Source organism: Urocampus carinirostris, chromosome 20, assembly GCF_059441175.1.
Source record: "Urocampus carinirostris isolate Australia breed hairy pipefish chromosome 20, RoL_Ucar_1.0, whole genome shotgun sequence".
Classification (NCBI taxonomy): domain Eukaryota; kingdom Metazoa; phylum Chordata; class Actinopteri; order Syngnathiformes; family Syngnathidae; genus Urocampus; species Urocampus carinirostris.
The window spans coordinates 1,436,123-1,460,385 of NC_142368.1; the positions used below are offsets into that span (position 1 = coordinate 1,436,123).

A 24,263-nucleotide genomic window follows, 5' to 3' on the forward strand; every position below is an offset into this window, starting at 1 on the left:
CGAGTTGTCTGTCCCTGTGTGCCTGCCCTGCGATTGGCAGGCAACCAGTTCAGGGTGTCCCCTGCCCACTGCCCGATGATTGCTGGGGTGGGCTCCAGCACCCCCGCGACCCTACTGAGGATAAGCGGTGCAGCTAATGAGATGAGATATCATATAGCAGCCAAACACAGTAATATTTGAGAAGTAAAATGTAGTTTATGATCGTTACAGAAAGTGTGTAATAATTATTTTAAAAATCAAGCGGGTACATATAGTATATTTAGGCACCCTAACAGCAAATAGATAAACATTTAGTAGATCCTCCTTTTGCCCAATAATAATCATCAAAATACCAGACAACTCTGGCATCCTAAGATGGTAAAAACAGAGTAAATGGATTTACTTATCATTTCTCCAGTTTTAATACCACAGAAAAAAGGAATTACAGTGAAACCTGGGTTTTCGAACGCCTCTCAGTTCGGACAAATCGGAGTTCGAACGCCGGTACGCTAGGCTGCGATGCTGAGCGCCGTACGGGTGTTTTAGCCCCTAATGATGCCTCCGAAGAAGGTCGGTGCAAGCAGAACAGGTGAAAAACGACGAAGAGTTGCTGGATACAACCGGAATGTTTGATCTAACATTACACATAGTCCAGTGTTTTTTCCGAATTGTTGGTCAGTCCACAATTGAATGGATTTGGGAGTACAGTCCATAAACATGCCCGATTAAAGTCGCTGTCGACAAAGCTCCGTTGGGGTGTGCAAGCTGCTGTTTGTTTATAGCATCGGGCAGGAGATTTAGCGCTATGCTAACGTTAGCATCCGGTGAAACGGTTAGCGGTGGAAAGTAAACAGCAAACACAAAGACCACAGTTAACTTTTTCGGTACATAGAAGGGTCTGCACGATACTGCTAGAAACTCCATATCGAGTGAGCAGTGTGTGTCAATGGTTCGGCTGTTATTGTAGCGCGTAGTCTCCAACCCCTGTTTTTACCGGAGTCTTCGTCTCGTTCGAGCCGGTGATGTAATGGGGCGTCGGAAAAGCCAAGACTCCGTGATGACAAAAAAAAAAAAAAAAACCTCCAATTCCAGACGTTGTTGGTGGCGATCCGTAGCTCAAATCTTTCGTACGGAAGATTACGCAAACGCGAACGTACGATTAGCCTGGGTTAGCTTCATGTTTACGCTCATGGTAAACATTCAGGGTGTTGGAACGGATTAAAATGATTTAACATGACTTTTAATGGGAAAAACGATTTCGGTGATCGAACAAATCGGTTTTCGAACAGGGTTCTGGAACGGATTATGGTCGAGAACCGAGGTTCCACTGTATAAGCAGTTTTGATTGGCCGAAAACGGATGATAAGATATGAAATGATTTACTTAACATATGCCCACTTCTGCGTTAGTTAGGGTCACTTACCCACCAAGAAGGTCAGCAGTATCGCTTTGTTGGTTCATGTTGACAACCACTAATTTATTTCCTACAAATGATAAAAATCACAAATAGTCAATAACCAAGTTCACATTTTGTACTCTCCATCGGGGAACATTTGAATGGTTGCAACGATAGTTATGTGGAACTTCAATGGAAAACGATGCGGTGGCTCACCTGTAATGGCGGCTAGATGCTGCACGGTGCTGGTTTTGCCAGTGCCGGTCTCTCCCACCAGCAGAACCGGCTCCTGTTTTGCCACGCAAACGGCCAGTCGTTCCAGGAGAACGGCGGCGGGCCGAGTGGCGGCAAAGGTCTGCTGGTCACCGCTCCTGAGGAAACCAGATAGATAGATAGATCGATAGATACTTTATTCATCCCCGTAGGGAAATTCACAATTCCAGCAGTCTACCCCATTGTTTATTAACAGATTAACATGATGCCCTAGGGTGCTTGTAGCGGAGCGGATGACGTCACACGCTAGTCCAAAAGTTCGATATCCCTGCGGCAGATGGAAATCTTTTTCTTTGTGTCCAGGGATACACCACCTCGTGTTGGCGAGTCCGTCTCCTCTCCGATTCCCGTAGGCTTTCGTGTCTCTGTATAGCGGCGCTGAAGCCGGATAGCTCCTGGTAGCTCCGGGTGGCTACACGTTAGCGTCCGGAATGCGAAACGTGAGCCACGTTTCCGCAAAACACAGCAACTGCGCTCCCCGTGCGCTTCGATGTTTTCCGCCAGCACTCGATAATCTTATTTGGTTGTGAGTTCGCATTTACCATGATTACGGATGGTACCGGAGACTTATAACGCCGCTTAGCTAGCTCCGGCTCTTCTTCCACGATAGGCCCCTTCATCACGCCGGCACGAGAATTCTTCAGGGCAAGGAGTTGATTCCTTGAATAAACGCATTTTTGTATGCTAAAACCCATGTCCATAGGATAGAAGTAATCCATAGTGTAGTTGTCAAAACGGGAAGAAAAAACACCGAAGATAGGAGCAGACAATAAAACAATAGGGCAGCTGCTGGAAAAGGCAGCCGCTCGTGGCAGCGCCGCTTTGATCTAATCTGTGAGCGTAGGCTACTGAAAACTTCATATGGTCATTTCTGATTGGAGACAAAAGCGCCACCTTGTGTTTGAAGGATTTTATATTTTGTACGATCAAATACAAATTTAATGCAAAAGATATTCACTGGCTGAGCTGTGATATGATAATCAGCGCTTCTTGGCATAAGAGGAGCCTCTGTGACGCAGGACGTCAGGCATTGTTTTGATAAGCGCTCTGCAGATATGAGTTTTTAAGACATCGCGACGCCCTTCGGCGATAAGGTGGTGAAGCTGGCACCTGGCGCGCCCATGGGAGGAGCCACCACGCCCATGGGACAAGCCGGCACGCCAGCTTGTGAAAAGACGTGGGCAGAAGAACTTGGAGATCGATCGAGTTGGACAATCGAGAGAAAAGGCTCGACGAAGACTAATTCGGGCTAATTCGATGGAATTCACTGAGTTCACAGGTGTCAAACTGGCGGCGCGCGGGCCAGATCAGGCCCGCTAAGGGATTGAATCCGGAGACAACACTCAGAGAAGCGCAAGAGAAAAACAAGCTGCGGGTTGAAATATGTCAACTTGATGTTGCCAAAGCCAGGTGCCTCAAACAAAGACACTGTACTTGTATTTATTTATCTCTCTGTCTCTTTCACTCTCTGTGTCTCTTTTTCTCTACCTTTGTTGCTCTTTGTCTCTTTCTCTCTCTGTGTCTTTTTAACTTCATTCGAACAATTTGGTAAATGCTACAATTATAAAATTTAATTCCCAACCTGTTGAAAGCGGCACTTACATATTCAGCTGCACCGTTTGGGCCTCCTTCCGAACCAGAGTCACTCGACCCACTGAGGCTTCCTGCTCGGTAAGCGAGATGGCCGGTTGAAACATCTGACACAAGTGATGCACCTAACGGAGTCACAACAAGACAATCATATTAGCTACTGTCCACAGGTAGGGGGCGTTGTTTGTACACATTTTTCATGGAAAAATTTAAGCTCTTGTTCAAACCTTTCATAGCCAATTTTCCAAATTCTGCAGTACCATAAAAAGGAATAATACATTATTTTATTGTTATTAATAATAATCAATTGTAGTTATTAATATACCGTAAATTCCGGACAATAGAGACAATTATAAGCCGCACCCACCACATTTGAGGTAATTTGCCCATGTATAAGCCACGTGCGCCCGCGTCAAAACTCGTGACACAATCACAAGTTTAACCCAGGCCAGGCTGTAAGTTCCACAATTGTAACTTTTTTGGTTTGAACAAATTTATTGACACTAAAAACAGAAAACAATCATGACAATCTCAACAGCAATTAAGCACATTCACAATATTATATTCCAATATTACGTTTTTAACAGCAAACACAAAGTGAGGTTTGAACAAACCTTCTCGAAAATCAAACATATTCACAATTTCTTTATATAACATCTTTGTTAGTGTCAATAGATCCGTCCAGGCCAAAGTCGATTGTTCTCGGTCTGAACAAATCCACCGACACCAACAGCAGCAAAACACAGCCATCAAGCATATTCACAATTTTTTTATATTTGACAATATGACGTGACGATATCACGTTTTAACATTTTTTCCTGACATTTCCAACATCAATTAAACAATTTCAGAGTTATTTTCTTTTAACAGTAGTTAACCAGCGTGTAAAAGGCAATACTATTGTGCAAGGGCATAGCTCTGCCATCCCACCCTCCCAAGCAGCATTCTTCCAGTCCTCTGTGTGGGTCCTTTCCCTTCTGCGTGGGTCCTCTCCCTTCTGGGTTCCACAACCCAGGCCGTTGCTGCCGGGACTCCCACAGCGTAGCTCCGGCTCCCCCCTCCGGGTGGGTACAGACGAGTCTTCTTTATGGCTGCGTCCTAGGCCCGCCGCTCGCAGATTGTATGGTATCTGCAGCCATTTGGAGCACAGCCACGGGGGGGATCTGCCTGCACCTCCATACCAGCAGGTTTCTGGAGGTCCAGATGGCGTCCTTGATGGCGGCGAGAGTGAGCCAGTCCCTGGCAAAGTCGTTCCGATGTCTCCTCGACCGACTCACCCCGTAAAGCACGTACTGTGCATCAGGGACCTCTCCTGCTGGCAAGTCCGGGAACTTTCCTAGTTGTTCGGCCATTGTCCACAAGACCTTGGCAGCGCTGCACTCACAAAAAAGGTGCCTCACCGACTCCTGGGCGCCACAGCCAGGTCGAGGGCACGTCGAAGTCGCTGACATTCCTCGGTGGTGCATTACAGCTCTGACTGGGAGAACTTCATGAGCCACCATCCATGACAAGTCTCGTAGTCTGTTTGGGAGGGCAGGATGATTGACGTTGCTCCAAACCGTTGTGGAATCGCCAAACGCAAGCCCCCGCACAGGGCTTACTGTAGCTCGCTCTTGCACAATAGAAATAAGGGCCCTGTGGTTTTGTAAAGTGTGACATTCTTGTGTTTCCAAATCAAACTTCTTCAAAAAAGCCCGAATAAAGAGATGTGTTGGTGGCAAGTTAAACGAAACTGGAATCAAACGATTGTTTGGTATAAGCTTTAGCTTCCGCAAATATGAGCCCATCCAAAAACGGGTCATTGCTTGACTTTTCGGGTTGTTGGGTGGGCCCACAGCGTTTTGGAAGTGGAGAGAGACATATTTGCTTCCCAGGAAAAGCTGGAGGTCAGGCACTCTTTTCCCCCCTTTTTCCTTTTTCTTTTTCATTGTATCTCTTTTTATCCTTTCCCACTTTGAGCCCCAGACAAAGCGAAAGATGGCTCGGTCCATTTGTAACAGCACGTTTCTTTTAGGCATAAAAATTAAACTGATTGACAAAAGCATTGGGAGGATGATCGCTTTGATGATTAGGACCTTCCCCTCTATTGTCAGTTTTCTTAGTGACCAAAAAACAAGTTTTTGCTTAACTTTCCTTGTCACGTCATCCCAGTTGGTCTCGCCTCCTCCATCCGCATTGAATTTTACCCCTAGGATTTTCTGGTCTGTCTTTAACACCGTCAGCGGGAGTCCTGCCTTTTCTGTCTCTTTCCACATTCCATAAAACTTCACTTGCGATTTTTCTCTATTTAGCCTTGAGCCAGACGCCCTCCCAAACAGGTCAGTCAAGTCAAGGGCTCTTTCAACAGATGCGCGGTCAGTACACAAAATATTAAAATCATCCATGTACAAAACACACTTGGTAATTTGTCCCCCACTTCCTGGGATATTGATGCCTTCGACAAATCTATCTTTTCTTAACATTTGTGCCAAAGGTTCAATGCAAAGAACATAGAGAAGGGGAGACATAGGGCAACCTTGACGTACACCGCAGTTGATCTCGATTGCTTCCGATAAATTCCCGTTAATCATGAATTTGCTGTAGATGTCTCGGTATAGCAGTCCTACCCAATTGATGTATTTTTGGGGGAAACCACATTTTTGCAATACCCTGAAGAGGTATTGGTGCGAGACTCGATCAAAGGCTTTTTCAAAGTCTAGGTTTAGGACCGCTAGTCGCATGTTTCTGTCTCTTGCATAACAAATGGTGTCACGGATCAGCATGAGACTGTCGCTGATCTTCCTTCCCACAATGGCACAGGTTTGGTCTGGATCAACCAAGTCTCCCAAGACAACAGACATTCGTGTTGCTAGAAGCTTGCTGAAGATTTTACAGTCCACGTTTAAAAGCGTTATGGGTCGCCAGTTTTTTAAGTCAATTTTGTCTCCTTTTTTGTGCAATAGAGTAACTATCCCGATTCTGAAACTGTCCGGCATATGGTCTCGACTGGAAAATTCGTTAAAAACAGTTAACAGATCTGGTGCTAAAATATCCCAAAAAGTCCGGTAAAATTCGAGGTTGAGTCCGTCCTCCCCGGGTGATTTGCCTTTTTTCATAGTCTTTATGCAATCATTCAATTGGTCTTGGGTAAAGTCCGATGTTAAAAAGGGGTCTTGACGCACTGATCTTGAAATATGATCTAATACATGCCCCATTTCATTCTCATATGTTTCTTTCTTTTCAAATAATTTTTTGTAGTAGTCTTCGACCAATCTGGTTATTTCACTACTTTCCTTTGTTATTTGCCCGTTTTCGTTTTGAAGTTTAAAAATCCCCTCATTTTTGCCCATAATTTTTTTAAAAAAGTAGCGTGTACATTTTTCCCCTTCTTCTATTTCTCTTTCTCTGCTTCTTATTATGATGCCTTTGCTCTTTATTTCCGCCAAAGCGTTTAGTTCTTGTTTGGTCTCTTTGATTTCATCATTAAAGTCCATCCCCTTTTCTGTTAGGATGAAATAGCGTTGGAGTCTTCGTTGTAGTCCCGACATGCGTTTCATCTCTTTGAGTTTCTTGTTTTTCCCTGCATTTTTAAAAAAGGTCTGTGTTCGTTTCTTTGTCATTTCCCACCATTGTGCTCGTGAATCATACGAGTCTTGAAGGGTCTGCCAGTCTTTGTACAGCTCCCTGTATTGTGCGGCTAGAGCCTCATCCTCCAGCAGGGAGCAGTTTAACTTCCACAAACCCTTCCCAACAGTCATACCTGAAGGAAATGAGAAAGAGCAGGACAGTAGCAAGTGATCCGAAAAAAAAACTGGAATTAATCTTGCATCACTCTGTGCTAAACCCCTCGTAAATATGTAGTCTATTCGAGAGGCTCTGGCATTGTCACTACTGAACCAGGTGAAGCCCTCCTCTCCTGGATGTATGGATTTGAAACAGTCCACCAGTTTAAATGTCCGGCACATGTCTTGTAATAAAGTTGATGTTTTATCTACTTTAAACTCCTCATCATTCCTCTTTCTATCCTTCCTACTTAAGATGCAATTAAAATCTCCTCCCACGATTAGTGGTTGATGGCCTAGCATATACGACTGGATGTCCTCTAAAAGTTCGTACCTGAGTTGTCTGTCGGCATGGCCGTATATGTTAATGAGGTTAAAATCATTCCCTATATAAGAAAGTCTTGCTAAGATTGCGCGTCCGTCTCTCATCACAGTACTCCCCTTTATGATGAGTTGAGGGTTGTTTATTAAAATGGCTACCCCATCGTTACGGTTTTCATTCGAGCCACTCCATAATGACGGATATGGCCAAATCTCTTCCCACTGTTTATAATTTTTTAGAAAGGGGATGCAGCATTCCTGTAGTAAAAACACATCCGTTCTGATAGTTTTTAAAAACGATAAAACACTGTGAGCCTTAACCTTTGATCTCACACTTCTTACATTGATAGTAGAGAATGTAATGTTCATAATTGTTGTAAAAGTATTTAAACTAGTTAGACAAAACTGGGGGATCTGAGTCCATTCTTTGGTGATCATCGAGATCATCGAGGGTGTCACCTGTGTCAGACACATCACTTAAGAGTAGTACCTCATTTTGAGACTCACCGGGGAAAACTCTGGGACCCTCTGACTCTCTGTCTGTGGTTCCAGGTCTTCCCCTTTTTTCTGGGTTAGGGGGTGAGCCAGAGGACCTATCAAGGGGTCTCTTACTTCCTTGCCCACTAAGGGTCAGGTTTTTTCCCTCCCCGACTTCCTCCGTCTCAACTTCATACAGTTCCCTTGTGGGCTTATTCACCGGCAATCGGCTTTCTTCTAAATCTCTTATCTTTGTTTCTGGTTTTTTCACCACTCCCAATTTTGTCTTACTTTTACTCCTCTTTCCAGTGCCCGTATGGGTTTTTGGAGAGTCATTCGCCTTTTCGATTTGCTTGTCTTCTCCAAATCCCGGCAATGGCGTAGCAAACAAATTTGCTAATTTGAACTCTCTTCCAGGCCCTTCCTGATTAATATGTGTTTTCGGAGTGGCAGTTGCTTTTTCTATTCGTTTGTCATGTCCAAATTCAGGTATTTTATGAGAAATCGAATTTGAATTTTCAGGTTCTTCCTGTTTCAATTTTGATTCTCTGGTCTCTGCTCCAGGGGTTTTGGTAGGTACATCTGTTTTTTCAATTTGTTTGTCTTGTCCAATTTCTTTGTGCATTTCTTGATCAATTTCATTGGGTATTTCCATAACTTTATTCATTTCCTGTTCATCTTCATTGGGTATTTCTATAACTTCATTAATTTCTTGTTCATTTCCATTTTGTATTTCCATGACTTTATTAATTTCATTGTCTTTGTTATCTTTATTCACTTCATTGTCTTTGTGACAATTATTCATTTCATTATCTATGTTGTCTGACATAATTTCATTGTCTTTGTTATCTTTATTCACCTCATTGTCTTTGTGACATTTATTCACTTCATTATCTATGTTGTCTGACATCATTTCATTGTCTTTGTTGTCTTTGTTAACTGCCTTCCTAGCTTTCAATTTGTTAGCAAACGAATTCGGGCAGTTTCTAAAGAGGTGATTCGTTTCTCCACAGAGATTGCATTTTCTGCTATTGCTACATTCCTCAAAGGAATGTCCAATTGTTCTGCACTTTCCACAAAAAATTCGATCACATACCTCAGCCAGATGCCCATGCTCACCACATTTGCGACAGAGTTTTGGTTGCCCTTGATAGTGGATAAAGCCACGGTTTTCCCCCAGGAATATAGTCGACGGAATTTGTTTCAGTCCCTGAAAGCCCTGAGGATCTTGCCGTAGTTGGACTGGTACCCTCCAGGCACCATTCCAATAGCCTTTCTCACACCTCACCTTCATAGCCTGGCCTTTTACTGAGCAGTATCTACTCAACCAATAACAGACGTCATCAGCACTGATCATTTCACTAAACATTCTAACAACGACAATTTTGTTAGTATTATCAGTCAGCTTCTCCACTGTAAATCCTGAAAACTGGGACCTCACTCCCTCAAAGCGATTCCAAAACTCTTGATAAAGAGCTGCCGTTTCAAAACTCACATCAAAGCCTTTGCCAGAAGTCAATTTTATGACAGCATATACCTCCTCCTTTTTAAACTTCAGAATCTTCTCAACAAACTTGTTAATAAAATCCGTCCTTGACATTCCCTCCGAAACTGCCACAACATCTTTGAGCAAGAATCTCACGCAGTTACGTCTCCGCCCGCCGGTATAATGCCCGGCCATGGCAGGACTCGGCTGCTTTACTTCTAACTATGTTAAAATGGTTAGAATTGTAAAATTAATAATTAACAATACTCTTATAACCGACGCCAATGACAGTATAAACGCATAGAACGAGCAGTGCTAACCTGATGCGTCCACCATCATGTTTATACGTGGAAACCAAACACTTTTACTGTAACTACATAGATAGTACACAATTCTAGAACCACAGTTGGCATCATAAATAGAAAATGATACCCGTTATTAACGTATGATGCAGACTTGTAAAGTCCGGGTCCCGTTGAAAGTAATCCAAGGAAACAAAATGTATATTTCCAAAGTTAAGGGTGGGAAAAATTTATATCCACTATTGTCCGCTGCGACAACAGACAGATCTACCGGTAACTCAGCTTTACCCCAATTCCCATCAGCCCGCGTTTGCTCCGCCCCTTATTTTTGATTCGTCCGTAGAACACATAACAGAATAAATCTCTAAAATAAAAATAAAATAAATACATTACAAAAATATACAGTTGCAAATACATATTATACATGGTTACACATATTTACGAAGAAAGACGGTACACTGAGAGTTTTCAAAGCTTTAATAATAATAATATAACTTTCATCACAAACCGTGCCTTTGAAAGGTACCAACACGCTAGTAGGATCACGCTCGCAATGTATCAAACGTGCCTGTTAAAAAATGACATCCAGTAATTGTGAAATTACGGAAGATCATCCTCAACTTCCTCCTCGTAACTATCGCCATCAAGGGCGTCTTCCTCATTATCGGAACGTACCTTAATTTTACAGATAATGTATGCTTAAACTTAGAGGTTGCAGTTTTTCTTGGCGCACATATTCTACCGGTTTTAATCTTACCTTTTATACTCCAGCGCCACTGGTGGCCGTTAGAAAAATTCCATAAATTGGCCGCTTCACTGAATAAGCCGCAGGGCTGAACATTTGGGAAAAAAATAGCGGCTTATAGTCCGGAATTTACGGTAATTGGTAATGCCACCAACAAAGCATACCTGCCAACACTACAGCTTATCGCATTGGACTACCACTTTTCTTTGGGTGCGATAGCACTTCAATTCACGCTTTACAAACTAATGCCGTCTGCTGTTAATCCAAGGGAAGAAGAAATGCAAAGGAAAAGCAAAGCCACCAGAGAGCCATGTTGGCGTCATTTTCAGGCGGACTTGTTTTATATTTTTTCCTTTGACGCGTGGTCTATCGAATTAGACAGCCGAGAAACATGGTAATCATCCCTAGTATTTACAAGCGTAAGACAAGGGTTTAGAATGTGTGGCTTGCGAGCCGGGTGTGGCTCATTTCATGAATACATCTGGCTCAGAGGTGAAGCTTGTCATTCATTTAATGCATTTAGACCGGGAGTGCAACCCTGTGTTTCTACCACTAGCGGCAAGAGCGCTGTAGCGCTTTTTTACCTTTCAGGCTGAGGAACCTGTCCATCGGATTTTTCCCATCTCTCTTAGCCACTGAGATGCTTAACAATAAATTTGCGAGTGTGACGTCTGCCTACTACCGTTTCCTGGATATTTTTAAAGCATCTAGTCTAGGAAGTTATAAAAATTGACACGTCATCGTTGAAGCACATGACCGATCTTTGCAGATTTCACAGATATCGAAGAATCGCATCTATGAAACAGAATGGAAGATGACTATTGACCACTTGATTCCAAGGCTATAACTGAAGGTAATTAGATCCTTATGCTTCGTGGTTGGAGGTTTCAGGGACATTTTCACGAACAAACTCAAAAACCTTGTTTTGAAACCATTATTAAGGACAAAAGACAATTGATGAATGTTACCAAACATAAATCTTATTAATGTGTTTACATTTTTAAGAATTTGGAAAATTGGATTTCAGATGGGGCAGCACGGCGGGGCAGTGGTTACTGCGTGTGCGGCACAGTTCTGAGGTCATGAGATCAAACCTCCTGTGTGGAATTCTCATGTTCTCCCCGTGCTTGCGTTCTCGCACATTTCAAAAACATGCATTTCAGGTTAATAGGCCGGTCCAATTTGTCCCTAAGTGTGAATGAGCGAGTGCATTGTCCGTCTCTGTGTACCCTGCGACCAGTTGAGGGTGTCCCCTACCCACTGCCCGAAGATAACTGGGATGGGCTCCAGCACCCCCGCGACCCTACTGAGGATAAGCGGTGCAGATAATGGACGGATGGATTTCAGACATTCTAATGCCAATGAAGGCCTTATTTTTCGAACTAGGAATTCAATGACTTTTCAACCCTGCTGGGGATTAGGTTTGGCGGATTTGTCAAACTCTCATCAGCTGCACCGCTTATCCTCAGTAGGGTCGCGGGGGTGCTGGAGCCCATCCCAGCAATCATCGGGCAGTGGGCAGGGGACACCCTGAACTGGTTGCCGGCCAATTGCAGGGCACACGGGGACAGACAACTCACTCGCCCATTCACACCTAGGGACAATTTGGACCGGCCAATTCACCTGAAATGCATGTTTTTGGAATGTGGGAGGAAACCGGAGTGCCCGGAGGAAACCCACGCAAGCACGGGGATAACATACAAACTCCGCACAGTAAGGCCGGGAAGCTGGATTTGAACCCACGCAGGAGGTTCCCACGACCTCAGAACTGAGCCGCACACGCGCTAACCACTGCTCCGCCGTGCTGCCCGATTTGTCAAATTATTTCTTAAAATATATGGTGTGGCTCAGAGAAAAAACATCTAAATATTTGGTCTCATGGCTCTTGGAAAAGGTTCTCGACCCATGTCCATCAAAAAGAAGAGTTTGAATAGTCTTTTTACTGTACCTTTTCCTTGGAGATGTTGAGTTGGCTTGCAATGAGGTGGGCCATGTTGAGTTGCTTCTCAGGCTGAGACATCATGGCTGTGAAGCAGTCCACGGCCTGTGGATAACTCGGTTAGGTACACATGGCATTTGAGAAAGGGGTTCGTAAATTCTGACGCAAAGAGTATCCCTTGCCTCTTGAAAGACGCGATGGGCCGTGTTGGGTGAGGTGCTGTCAAAGTCCACGCTGATTCTCTCACACCACTTCAGCAAATCTCTGTCCAGAGACAAAAAATAAATGTCATCAGGACGAGCTGACAAAATCCTATCGGACCTATCTATCTACCTTGGTCATATCCCTCAAGATGGGTGACCAACAGCAAGACAATCACATACAATAACAAAGAAAATAAAAAAGGGGAAAAAAAATAGCTAAAACACAGACAAAAAGTTTTGGACCATGGCCAACCCAAATGCCCAAACACCCAAACAAGTTAAGCACCTGGGCAACCAAGTCGGTCATGCTTTCGTCCCTCCAGATGAAACAGCAGGGCCCGACAGCTTTCACTGGTTTACCCCTGCCGCATCATACGGGTTACCTGCCCATCCCTTAGATCGCGTCCAAGCATCCCACTATTCTTTTACAAGACAACAAGAGCTCTGGCTTCCACAAGTTTTTGACCTCTTTCTATCGGACCTGGTTTCAGAAAATATGGTCTGCCACAGTGGAGAGCATTCTGGCATGCTGGGATGACAGCAGCAGACAGAAAAATGATACAGAGACATTAAAACAACCCAGGGAATTGGCTGCTCTCTGCCCAGTCTGGAGAACATTGCCCGCTTGCCATTCCAACAATACTCTGGGCACCACCTAACAGGCTCAGAGATTTTTTCTTCCTGAGAGTGACCACCACCCTAAACAAGTGCACAAGACTTTAAATATATATATATATATTTCTTTTTTTATAAAATAATAGAATGTAGTGGAACTCTCTTTATTCTCATAGATAACACCATGAAGATTTGTTTGCAACGGGATAAGACATGACACTCCGAGATAAACATGTAATAAAGACTCAAAAGAGAACACTGAAATGAAAAATTATCAAGATAAAAAGGCAAACATATTTACAAGGTAGTGCTTGGAGACTGGCCACATTTGTAAAAGGGTATCCATATCTTATCTAGGGACTTCATTATTTGAGTTGCAGCTGAAAAAAATTGCACTATTTCTACAATTGCAATATTATTTACATTTCTGTTATTACTGTGAAGCACTTTGGTACGCCGGATCATTATAAAAGGCTGCTTGAATAAAGTACATTTTACATTATACAACATCGGTTGTTCTCCAAGGACTACCTTGTAAGTATTTCTGTTTAGTTATCTTGACATTTTTGTGATCTTATTCTCTTTTTAAAGTCTTTATAATATGTTAATGCTACCATGCCATGTTTGCGTCGTTATCAATGACAACCAAGGCAGGGGTGACACCCCATTCTCAACTCCAATTTGCACTAAAAAACTGAACCAGAGTTAATCATTTTGCAGTCCCATATGACAGCACATTTGCACCTCTTCAAATACTTTAGATATAGCCGAAAGTAGATCAATACTGGTTTTATTGCACAAAAAGTTCTTACCTTATTTTATTCTATATTTCATTGTACATATTTCCTTATTCCTATCTATGCGTGCACTCAAATTATATATACTTGTATAAAGGCAACAAAGGGGCTGGGTGCCTGCTAGTCCATTTCTAATTCAGGGTGACAAAACTCTCATCACTTCCCCAAAAAATCTTTGCACAGCAAACTTTTTACAACAGGCTTCATTTTTTAAAACAGTAAACAGTTGGCTACGTTCCAGATGCTATTTTTGTGATGGGACCTCATTTATTTTTCCATGGATTCTGAGTTGTTCACTTAAAATTTGTTGAGTATTTAGAACGTTAAAATTGTTTAAGGTAATGAGCAATATCCATCCATCCATCGTCTTCCGCTTAAAAGGGGTCGGGTCGCAAAGACAGCAACCTTAAAAGGGAAGCCTAGACGTCCCTTCCCCAGCCACCTCCTCCAGCTCATCCGACGGGATCCTGAGGCGTTCCCAGGCCAGCTGAGAGATATAGTCTCTCCAGCGTGTCCTGGGTCGGCCTCCTGCCGGTGGGACATGCCCGGAACACCTCCCGAGGGAGGCGTCCAGGAGGCATCCTGATCAGATGTCCGAGCCACCTCAATTGGCTCTTCTCAATGCTGAGGAGCAGTGGCTCTACACAGAGTCCCTCCCGGATGACTGACCTTCTCACCTTATCTCTAAGGGAAAACCTAGAAACCCGACGGAGGAAACTCATTTCGGCCACTTGTATCCGGGATGGTGTTCTTTCGGTCATAACCCAAAGTTCATGAGCATAGGTGAGGGTAAGAACGTAGATCGACCGGTAGATCCAGAGCTTTGCCTCTTCACCACGACGGACCGGTGAAGGGTCCGAATGACGGCGTACGCTGCACCGACCCGTCTGTCGATCTCCCGTTCCATCCTACCCTCGCTCTTGAACAAGACCCCAAGATACTTGAACTCCTCCACTTGGGGAAAGATCTCATCCCCAACGTGAAGGGAGGATGCCACCCTTTTACGGCTGAGTACCATGGTCACGGACTTAGAGGTGCTGATCCTCATCCCGGCCGCTTTACATTCGGCTGCGAATCTCTCCAGCGAGAGCTGAAGATCACAGCCTGAGGAAGCCAACAGCAAAAAGCGGTGACGTAATGCTGAGGCCCCCCAAAGTGAGGGGCATACTGAACAACAGTGCAAGATCATCAAGGGGCAGATCACTAATGAGCAATATCTTGACAAAATTTGTATTTTACAATCTCCAAATATGGAGTCGTTGCAAAAAGGCCGCACCTCAACGACAGCGCTCGACCTTCCAATTGCGCTGCGCTCTCCTCGGCTGTCTGAGGACTCGAACAGCCGGACGATTCGTCCGGTTGGCGTTGCCCGGTCAGGTGGCAGTAGATGTCCAAGAGACGATCGCACACCATTCGCAGCGTGGGGTACTTGGTGGTGAGAACCTGAAAACACACCTCATTGAAGGCCGCTCATTTCTCAAGATGAAGCGCCAAATCTGAAGTTCTTTACTGACCGTTTGCAATTCATTCCTAGACATGTTGGCCATCTGCAGTTTGGTCCAGTATTTATCCAGTAGGGTCGCATTGGAATTGGCTGGTCTGTGCCAGTTGCCGCCACTGTATGTCAGCCTGAAAAGGACGAGGAGAATTGTCTTCATTTGCCAAAACTTGATGAAAAAACCCTAAGATTTTTGTCCCTTGCCATGATTTTGTGGTGCCCAACATGCAGCTAAGAAACTGGCCATTAAGCAGTGTCTGGAATAACGTCTGCCCGGATGCCCGGGGCATGCTTCTTTTACGTCGGGCGTACCACTTACAAAACGTCTATCTACCTGGGTGGCCGACAACTTTTCAAGAATTAAAAACAAATCTTTCAAGGTTTTGTGGTTTTTTTTTCAAATCAAATAAAACGTTTGCTTTATTCAGATTCCGAAATCTTCATTCGGTTCGGAAATTTCGGTTCGTTTTGCAATTTGCATACTCGGCAGCCAATCAGATGCCTGTATCAAATTACTTCGTGCTTCCGGACTTTCCAGAGCCTTATAAGTTCGTGTATTTGCATATCATTTTCCAAAGTAGACGCACAGAGAACACAAGAAAAATGGATAAGTGGTTAGGAATCAAGGCAAAACCTCAGCCCCAGAAGAAATATTCAAAAGAAGCTAACAAAATGTATGACGCTACAAAAGGTAAACGTACATTAAAAGCATCGTGGAAAGAGGAGTTCACGTGGCTTGTAGCAAACATTGCATGAATGAAGATGAGTCAATACAGATACATACGGATGACAGATGGAAAACAGCCATGTCATATACATGGAATGGATGTTATAAGTAGATTTATAATCAACTTAATTTTAAAGTGTTGTTCTGTTATATATATTCTGATTATCATTATATATTATTGTCATTATTTTTGCGATGAGTCGTCTTATTGTGTTTCAAGATGTGAAAAATGGGGCAGGCAACTTTTTGGAGTTGTCTTCCCTGGTGTCCCAAGTTTCAGACACTGCATTAACCCCATTTCTATTTCTATAAGGCACACCCCCCTAAAATAATCTTGTCCCATATATTTTGTATCCAAGGGGCATGGAGTTGACACTACAGTAAGAGTTAGCGTATTTTTGTGTGTATAACCTTTTTAGGGTATGTTAGTGCAACGATTGATCTATTAAAAATGTAACCGACCAAAATCACTAAACATTGTGTTCAATGGTAATCGAACCTGGGTAACAGCGATGAGAATGCCGTCACCTGAACACTAGTGATACAGATGACGTACAAAAAGGCATTCGATTTTTTATCATTATTACTATTTTTACTCATGGTTCCAAAAACGACTGTTAGAGAATGGAGGTGACAGAAGGTTTTCCTGAAAGATTTACGGTAAATACATGCAAAAAGAATGACGAGGGAAACAACTCTTTAGAGTATCAGGTGATGAATCCGACGTTGCGTTTTGCCTTTTCCTATATCATCTGGACCACCGGTGGTCAAGTGGTGAAGTGTCTGTGCTCTCACCACCGTGACCCAGGTTCGATTTTCATTGCATATAATTCTTTGCAATTATGGTCAGCGTTGTTTTTTTGATTTATCTATCATTGCAAAAATACAATTGAAGACCAAAAAAAAACTTAGTGTAGTAACGCACATGTATACATTCTGTATGCATTTGCAATCTTATCCACCGTATTTTGCAGTACATATGGCGCATCAGGTTACAAGACACACCAAATGACATACTGAGCCATTTCTTATGTGGCAAGGAAATGAAATTTCAACAAGGGAGATAACGTCTATCCGTACCTTCTGGTTGCAAAGAATTGAAATCCAGGAGCTATGTCAATGCTGTCTTCCTGTCCTGGAATCGTTAATCTGTTGTTTTCCATCAATGGTAGAAGCACAGATACCTTCAAATACACACAAATGAATGAAACTTTGCAGTTCTGGCTGCTGTATTTTCCGTTCCAAAACACTGTGCGTCTTTAGAATAGAATCGTCTTGATTGTAATGATAACAATGTACCGTAAATTCCAAACTATAAGCCGCTACTTTTCCCCCAAACTTTCAACCCTGCGGCTTATTCAGTGATGCGGCTAATTGATGTCATTTTTCTAACGGCCGCCAGCGGCGCTCGAGTGCAAAAGGTAAGATTTAGACCGGTGGAATATATGCGCCGAGGAAGACTGCAACTTCTTAGCTTGTGCACAAATTAAATTAGCGTAGAAGAATCCTCACCATGCAAATTGCAAAAAGGAAAGGCACACGACGATTTATTTGAGACACTTATTTGGATGTTTTTCACGGGCGAATAAGAAAGAAGGGGCGGAGCAAACGCGGGCTGACGGGAAGTGGAGTAAAGGCGAGACGTGTTCGCTGTCGCGGCGGACAATAGTGGATATATATTTTTCCCACCCTTACCTTTGGAAATATACACTTTTTTCCTTGGATTACTTTCAACGGGTACCTGGACTCTGCAGGTCTGCATCAAACCTTAAGTACCGGTATCATTTTCCGTTCATTTTGCCGGCTATGATTTTTTAGACTGTGTCGGTTATGGGTTAACCTTTTTTTTAATGTGTGCGCATGCGGCTAATATACAGGTGCGGCTTGTGTATGTATAAAATCGGTTTTCCTCCCGAAATGTGGTGGGTGTGGCTTATAATCAGGTGCGCTCTATAGTCCGGAATTTACGGTAGTGTACGTTGGTAACAACAAGAATAATCGTGACACTCCGGGATGAACGTGTCATTAAAGACTCAGTAGAAAAAAACTGTTAAATGGCACTCCAGGATTAAGACATAATAAATACTTAAAAGAGAAAAACGTGATACAAACAATGTCAGGAGAAATAGGCAAAAATATTGACAAGGTGACTGTACTGACCACGTCCAGTGATGCATGGTCAATGTCTTCCAACAGAATCCACAATCCTTTCGAGACCGCCTGAGTCAGGGTTCCCGCTTGCCACGTGAACTTTCCTGGTATGTCAGTGCAACGGTACATCCCCAGAAGAAGCTGAAAAGAAAATATGGAGAAACTCCTAGAAAACCCGCTTTCCAAAGCTCCTCTGACTGGTGATGATCTTACTTTACTGTCTGTCTGATCCCCAAGTTGGACCTTGAGGATCTCCTGACCCGTCACGGCAGCCATAAAGTCCACCAGAGCAGTTTTGCCGCATCCGATGGGCCCTTCGAGGAGCACGGGTTTGCGTGAGGCCACGGCTAAAGCCAATCTCTTCAGATTGAGGCGGGTGGATTCCACAGGCACCATGTTCCGCTCCGGTACCTGCAAGCCCATATTCAGTGTGAGACTCTGGAGAGAAAAGAGATGCCTAGTCGAAACTTTAATGCTGCCTTAAGGACAAATGGTTGAAATGTACTCTCCCAAAATCAGTAAGACTGTGTCTTCTTGGAGACAAAACTGTGGTCCCCCACTTGGACACATAAGTCAAAATACTAAAAACTGGACTTATGGCCTGCGCCCGGACCCTTTTGAGACACTGGAAGCTCCCGGGTTGCCAAACCATTAATTTTTGGAAGAGTCAAGTCATGTTTATTTGTGACACCCTAAATCACACAGAGTCTCAAAGGGCTGCACATATCACAGACTATTGCAAACCACAGTCTATTTTGACACCATCCCCCGATCTAAAACCTACATGAGGTCAAGGAAAAACTCAAAAACCTCAAGTCATGCTTGTTTGTGACACCCTTAATCCAAAAGAGTCTCAAAGGGCTGCACAGACCACAGATGATTGCAAACCACAGACTATTATTACACCATCACCCTGATCTAAAACCTACACGAGGGCAAATATGACACAAAAACAATTATAATAGACACTACAGCTTGTGAAAAAAAATGCTGGGGAGATTAAACGGGTTAATTGTGACAAATGAGAGCTAGGATGACTTTGAAAACATTTGATCCCAAAAAGAATATGCAAAGCCTCTGCATTGCACCACACCCCTTGTTAAATACACTGCTTTTTCTATATATGTTAAACTTCTCTTTTGATAGTCTGTTATGTGATTGTTTGGGGGTGGATTTTGTTTATTTTTGGAGGGAAAAATGTGAGACAAAAATGATATTTAAAACCACCAGATCATAAGATATCAAAAATATCCTTCACCAGTGAGCCCGAAAGTGGGTCAAGCAGGCAAGTAGTCTGTTTGGGCATACTGAACAACAGTGTAAGACAGGGGTCAGCAACCTTTTTGGAGTGGAGTGCCACTTTCAAATTTCCTCGTAAAGCGGTGTGCCACACCAAGATTAATGACTCGCACAACATTTCTTCTATATCCAACAGAGCTGTGATTTTACACCAGTCCGAATATACAACAAAGAGCTACAATCAAAAAACAAGTGCTATGGACAACTAGCATACCATTCATCAATGATATCTTGTTGCAGAAAATATCAAAACTTGAAATAACAGCAGCAAAGCAGAAGGCACGCGCACACACAAGCACAAACACACGCTTCTTTAAATGTTTTTTGTGCTTTGCTATGCAGTGAGCAATGTGATAGCTTGCTTCAGTGGTGGCGTTTGTAGCAATGACAAAGGTCTTCGGAGTCTGTGTTTGTTTGCCGTACCTGGGCACAACGCGTTTTAATGTCTCCGCCGTGTCGGACTCATCCTTGAATTTATGTTCATGTTTCGTCTTGTGTCGTGTGAGGTACAACGCTCTCGAAGCATAATGCACAAACAGCACGGTCATTTTTTTTGCACAAAGCCCTATTCGTCCATTTACGCTGGCTGGAAAGAACGAGATGTTTTCGCTCAAGGAGCCGTCATGATTCGTTCATTTATCGCGCGCCGGTGTTTCTGTGGCCGGGTTAAAATCTCTCCTCTGCGAGGCGCCGCACAAACACGCACTGACACACGGAGGGGCGCTAACGTAAAGCTTCTAAATAACACGGCACGCAACTGAAAATGTCTTAATTTCAGGTAAAAATGCGCATTTTTAAAATATGATCATTATTATTTTGCCGTGTGCTCGCGTGCCACTGGTTAACCCTTTGCGTGCCATAGGTTGCCGATCCATGGTGTAAGATTATCAAGGGGCAGAACACTAAAACTGAAAAAGAAAAATAGATAAATGAAAAAAAAACCAAAGCATTAAACAGCCATTGGCCTGCGCATCCCCTATAACTTTCATGCGTCACGAAGTTCTACGACTGTCATTACAAATCTCGTCCCAGATGAGTTTACCGTATTTTCCGCACTATAAGGCGCACCTAAAAGTCTCCATTTTTTTCAAAAGCTGACCATGCGCCTTATAATACAGTGCGCCTTATATATGGATCAATATTAAATCGCAAAGTCTCGCAACTAAGGCAAGCAGCCGCCGACTCGATTTCCCCCCGCATGCGAAGTAGTCCTCTGTGTATGCTGGGATTTATTTACCGGCGTTTCATTTCCTAACCAATGTGTCAATCATCATTTGAATCGATCACTATTGGCTGAAGTTATTCGGAGGTCAAGGGGCGGATCTTTTTTATCATTTACAGGCTTGCATTGGCTGAAGCGGCAAAACAAAGCCTGCAATTGGCTGAAAAAGATGAATGCGTATAGCACACGGTTGACGGCATACAGAAAGCATTTTTTTACTATTCTGTATTTGTAAATATTTTATTCTCCTGGATTTACTACACTCACGGATATAAGAGGAGCACGGCTGCACATTATTATTGAACACAACGACTTCGGTGAGCTACTCCGGCTATATATTTTCCCTGTATCTTGTTTCAGACTGAACTCGATGTTTCTGTGATAAGCGGGGCAGATAATGGATGGAATGGAGTGTCTATTTTTAAATTCAACTCAATTCCAAGTGTTTATTGTCATATGCGCAGTAAAGTTGCGAGCGAAAAAGAAAATAGAAACTAAGGAATGGTTGGCATTTCTTGAATCCCAAGACTTTAACCTTCCGAATGATGGAACGACACGTATTTGCGTCTTTGCAAGCTTTGGGAATGTTAAGGGGGTAATCAGTTGGACTGAACTATCTGACTGTTTTGTCCACGTTCCCATTGTAGCGCCTTATAATCCGGTGCGTCTTATGTATGTCAAATATAGGACCAAAAACTATTTTTTCGGGGTGCGCCCTATAACCCGGTGCGCCTTACAGTGCGGAAAATACGGTAATCAGATTATTAAAGAAGACTATTAAGTCATAAGCTGAATGTAAGGTAACCTGAATGATAAACAACGAGACGCTTCTCACCCGTTCGGGCTCCTGTAGAGCTGTTCGGGGCAGCACAACGCCGCAAAGAGCAACCACATTGGGGGATAAGTCACTGGAGACGATCTGACCCTGAGCGATCGATGATTCGTCCCGCCTCGAGGCCGGACCTTCGGGGTTTGCCAACACCAGTGCGTTTTCTATCGTCGTCTCTTGGTCTTCCTCGAGAATCCTAAAACAAAAGCCGATCTCGTTAGCTTTGAAGGAAAGTTCTTTGGATCGTTTGACGAGAACCGATACCTGAACTTCATTTGCAAGATCTCATCGCTTGTCAGTACCGTACTCAAAAAGAGGTTTTTCTCATAGTCCGTCATATGGGTGACCAGTGCTAGACAATGAGCTGTGTACCTGGCCAAGAGAAGAAAAATAGGGTCCGCATTAAGATGAGGTCGCTGCTGACCAATAATCCCTGTCATTTTCCGTACGGGTCTGAGCGTTGACACAAAGTCGGTGAGCAACACTTGAAACAACAGTGAGCAACCAAAATCCCAAGTGAGGCAACTAAGTCATGAGCAAACATGTCCAAAACTTGACATCACGTTACATTTTGCAGAGTTTCCGCCAATGCAAAATTATTTTTCTCTTTTGAATGAATTGCCTACAAACGTCATTTGTTTTTACAATTCTTTCACAAGATATCCATTTTTTTTTAATTTCCTGGTATCTTTTGTCGCATAATATTAACATTTTTGGGGGCTTATTTTGTCGGTTGTAAGATACACAACTGTATTTAATCACATTTTTAGTGGAAGTACAATCTTGGCAAAAAGATCAACTTGATATAATTGGAAATTATTGGAATGCAACACAAATTTTCTCATTTATCTCAGTTTTTTTCCATTTAAAATAAAAAAATCCTTTAAAAAAAATCTCATTGTGTTTATTTTTTCCGAGCTGTTTCCTTTTTTCCTTTGTTTCTTTCTTTTCTTTTTTTTCTGGCTTTTTTCTGAATTTTTCCTTCTTTTCTCTCTTTTTTTCTACTTTTTTTTTTTAATTCCTTTATAAAAAATCTCATTGTGTTTATTTTTTCCGAGCTGTTACTTTTTTCTTTTTGTTCTCTATTTTTTTTCCTACGTTTCTTTCTTTTCTTTTTTCCTGTCTTTTTTCTCTTCTTTTTGTTTCTTTTTTTCTCAGCTTTTCACTACTTTTTCATTTTGGTATTTTTTTTCTTTTTGTTCTATTCCCCCCTTCTTTTAAGTCATTTTGTGCATCATTTTACATAATATTTGGTCGTATAGGGATGAAAGAAGCGAAAACAACCCGAAGAGCCGTTTGGGACCCGAAAGAGCCAGTTCTTTTTAGTGAGTTGAGCCGAAGAAGCCGGTTCTCAACAAACGCTACTAACTTGACTCAACTTCATTCTACTTCGACCTTGACTTCAAAATACCGCATTTAGAAAACAGCGTCAGGGGAACCCCCGTGTATTTTGACCTTCATGCACTGTAACTTTGAGTTAATTCGCTTCTTAATAAGCAATTTTGAGCCCTGATTTCCGTGAGCTGGCAAGATTTTCTTGTGTGCAGAAAAGCTCTGCGTAGTGCGCGATTGCGCACACGCGCAGCTCAGAGGGAACATTGCTGCTGACTGTTTCAATGTATTTAAGATCTAAAGTCGGAATAACTCACCCTCGAACCGAGACGTCGCCAGTGAGCAACTGGGAAACACAGGGACTCCAGTCCCACAGCGTTTCATAAGCACCGCAATCGCTTTGGAGGAAACGTAGCGTGGCAGCCATCAGGTCCCGCAGTTTCATCCGCTTGGGACCGTATCGGATACCGGAGGCCTCTTCCTTGCTGAAGAGGAGTCTCTGGAAGACGGGAGGAGCATCTCGGAAGTACCTCGCGGCGAACCTAATTGCAAAAAAACAAAGTGGACTTTAAATGGCTTTCATCTTGGGAAGATGACATCCTCATTTTCAGTGAAACCAAGACAATTTGGCACCGCAGACAGGACTTGAAGCTGGTTTTTGAAGAACTCTTTTCTCGCATGTTCACTGAAACTCCCTAAAGGAGCTTCTTAAAAATCTCAACCAGCTCAAACTGTGATTTTATTATTGCGTAGGAGACCTCTTTCCTGTTCTAAGGGATGGGCAGGTCACCTATATGATGCGGCAGGGGTAAACCAGCGAAAGCTGTCGGGCCCTGCTGTTAAGCAGAAGAGTGTGTTGTGTCATCCTGACCCTAACCCCTAACCCTAACCCTTGTGACACGTTTCATTGGGAGGTGCTTCACTTGTTTTGGTCGGCCATGGTCCAAAAAAAAACTTGTGTGTGTTTTTTTCCCCTTTTCATTTCCTTTGTTATTGTATGTGTTTGTCTTGCTGTCAGTCACCCCTCTTGAGGGATAGGAGTGAGGGATAGATAAACAGTAGCCGGGACAGGAGAGCAAAAAAAGTGGTCAAGATCAATAAACGGGTCGAAGCCGGGAAACAGACAGGAGCAACAACCGGTGGGAGTCAGGGTCGAAAAGCTTGCCTAGAGGTTCGCAGACGGACTGACAACAGGTGACAGATAGACGTGGGAAACATCAGCAGTGGAGAAAGCTGTCCAGAGTGGTGCTTCAACAACCCAGGCAGATAAAGGATACATAAATAACATGTTTATCCTGGAGCGCCAGGCCTAATCTTGTTA

The 24,263-nt window shown here is 43.2% G+C and overlaps 1 protein-coding gene across 1 annotated transcript in view; it reads right to left on the reverse strand.

Annotated features, from left to right (window-relative positions):
• Positions 1–24,263, reverse strand: part of mdn1 (midasin AAA ATPase 1) — a 105,863-nt gene that overhangs the window by 78,637 nt on the left and 2,963 nt on the right. The window contains exons 3-15 of the mRNA XM_088324684.1: positions 23,260–23,484; positions 21,875–21,982; positions 21,617–21,806; positions 18,474–18,671; positions 18,270–18,401; positions 17,190–17,293; positions 15,399–15,513; positions 15,161–15,327; positions 12,452–12,533; positions 12,279–12,374; positions 3,251–3,363; positions 1,592–1,746; positions 1,403–1,463 (exon numbers count right to left, since the gene is read on the reverse strand). Coding sequence (XP_088180810.1) covers positions 1,403–1,463; positions 1,592–1,746; positions 3,251–3,363; positions 12,279–12,374; positions 12,452–12,533; positions 15,161–15,327; positions 15,399–15,513; positions 17,190–17,293; positions 18,270–18,401; positions 18,474–18,671; positions 21,617–21,806; positions 21,875–21,982; positions 23,260–23,484 — 1,746 coding nt within the window. The remainder of the gene's footprint in view (positions 1–1,402; positions 1,464–1,591; positions 1,747–3,250; positions 3,364–12,278; positions 12,375–12,451; positions 12,534–15,160; positions 15,328–15,398; positions 15,514–17,189; positions 17,294–18,269; positions 18,402–18,473; positions 18,672–21,616; positions 21,807–21,874; positions 21,983–23,259; positions 23,485–24,263) is intronic.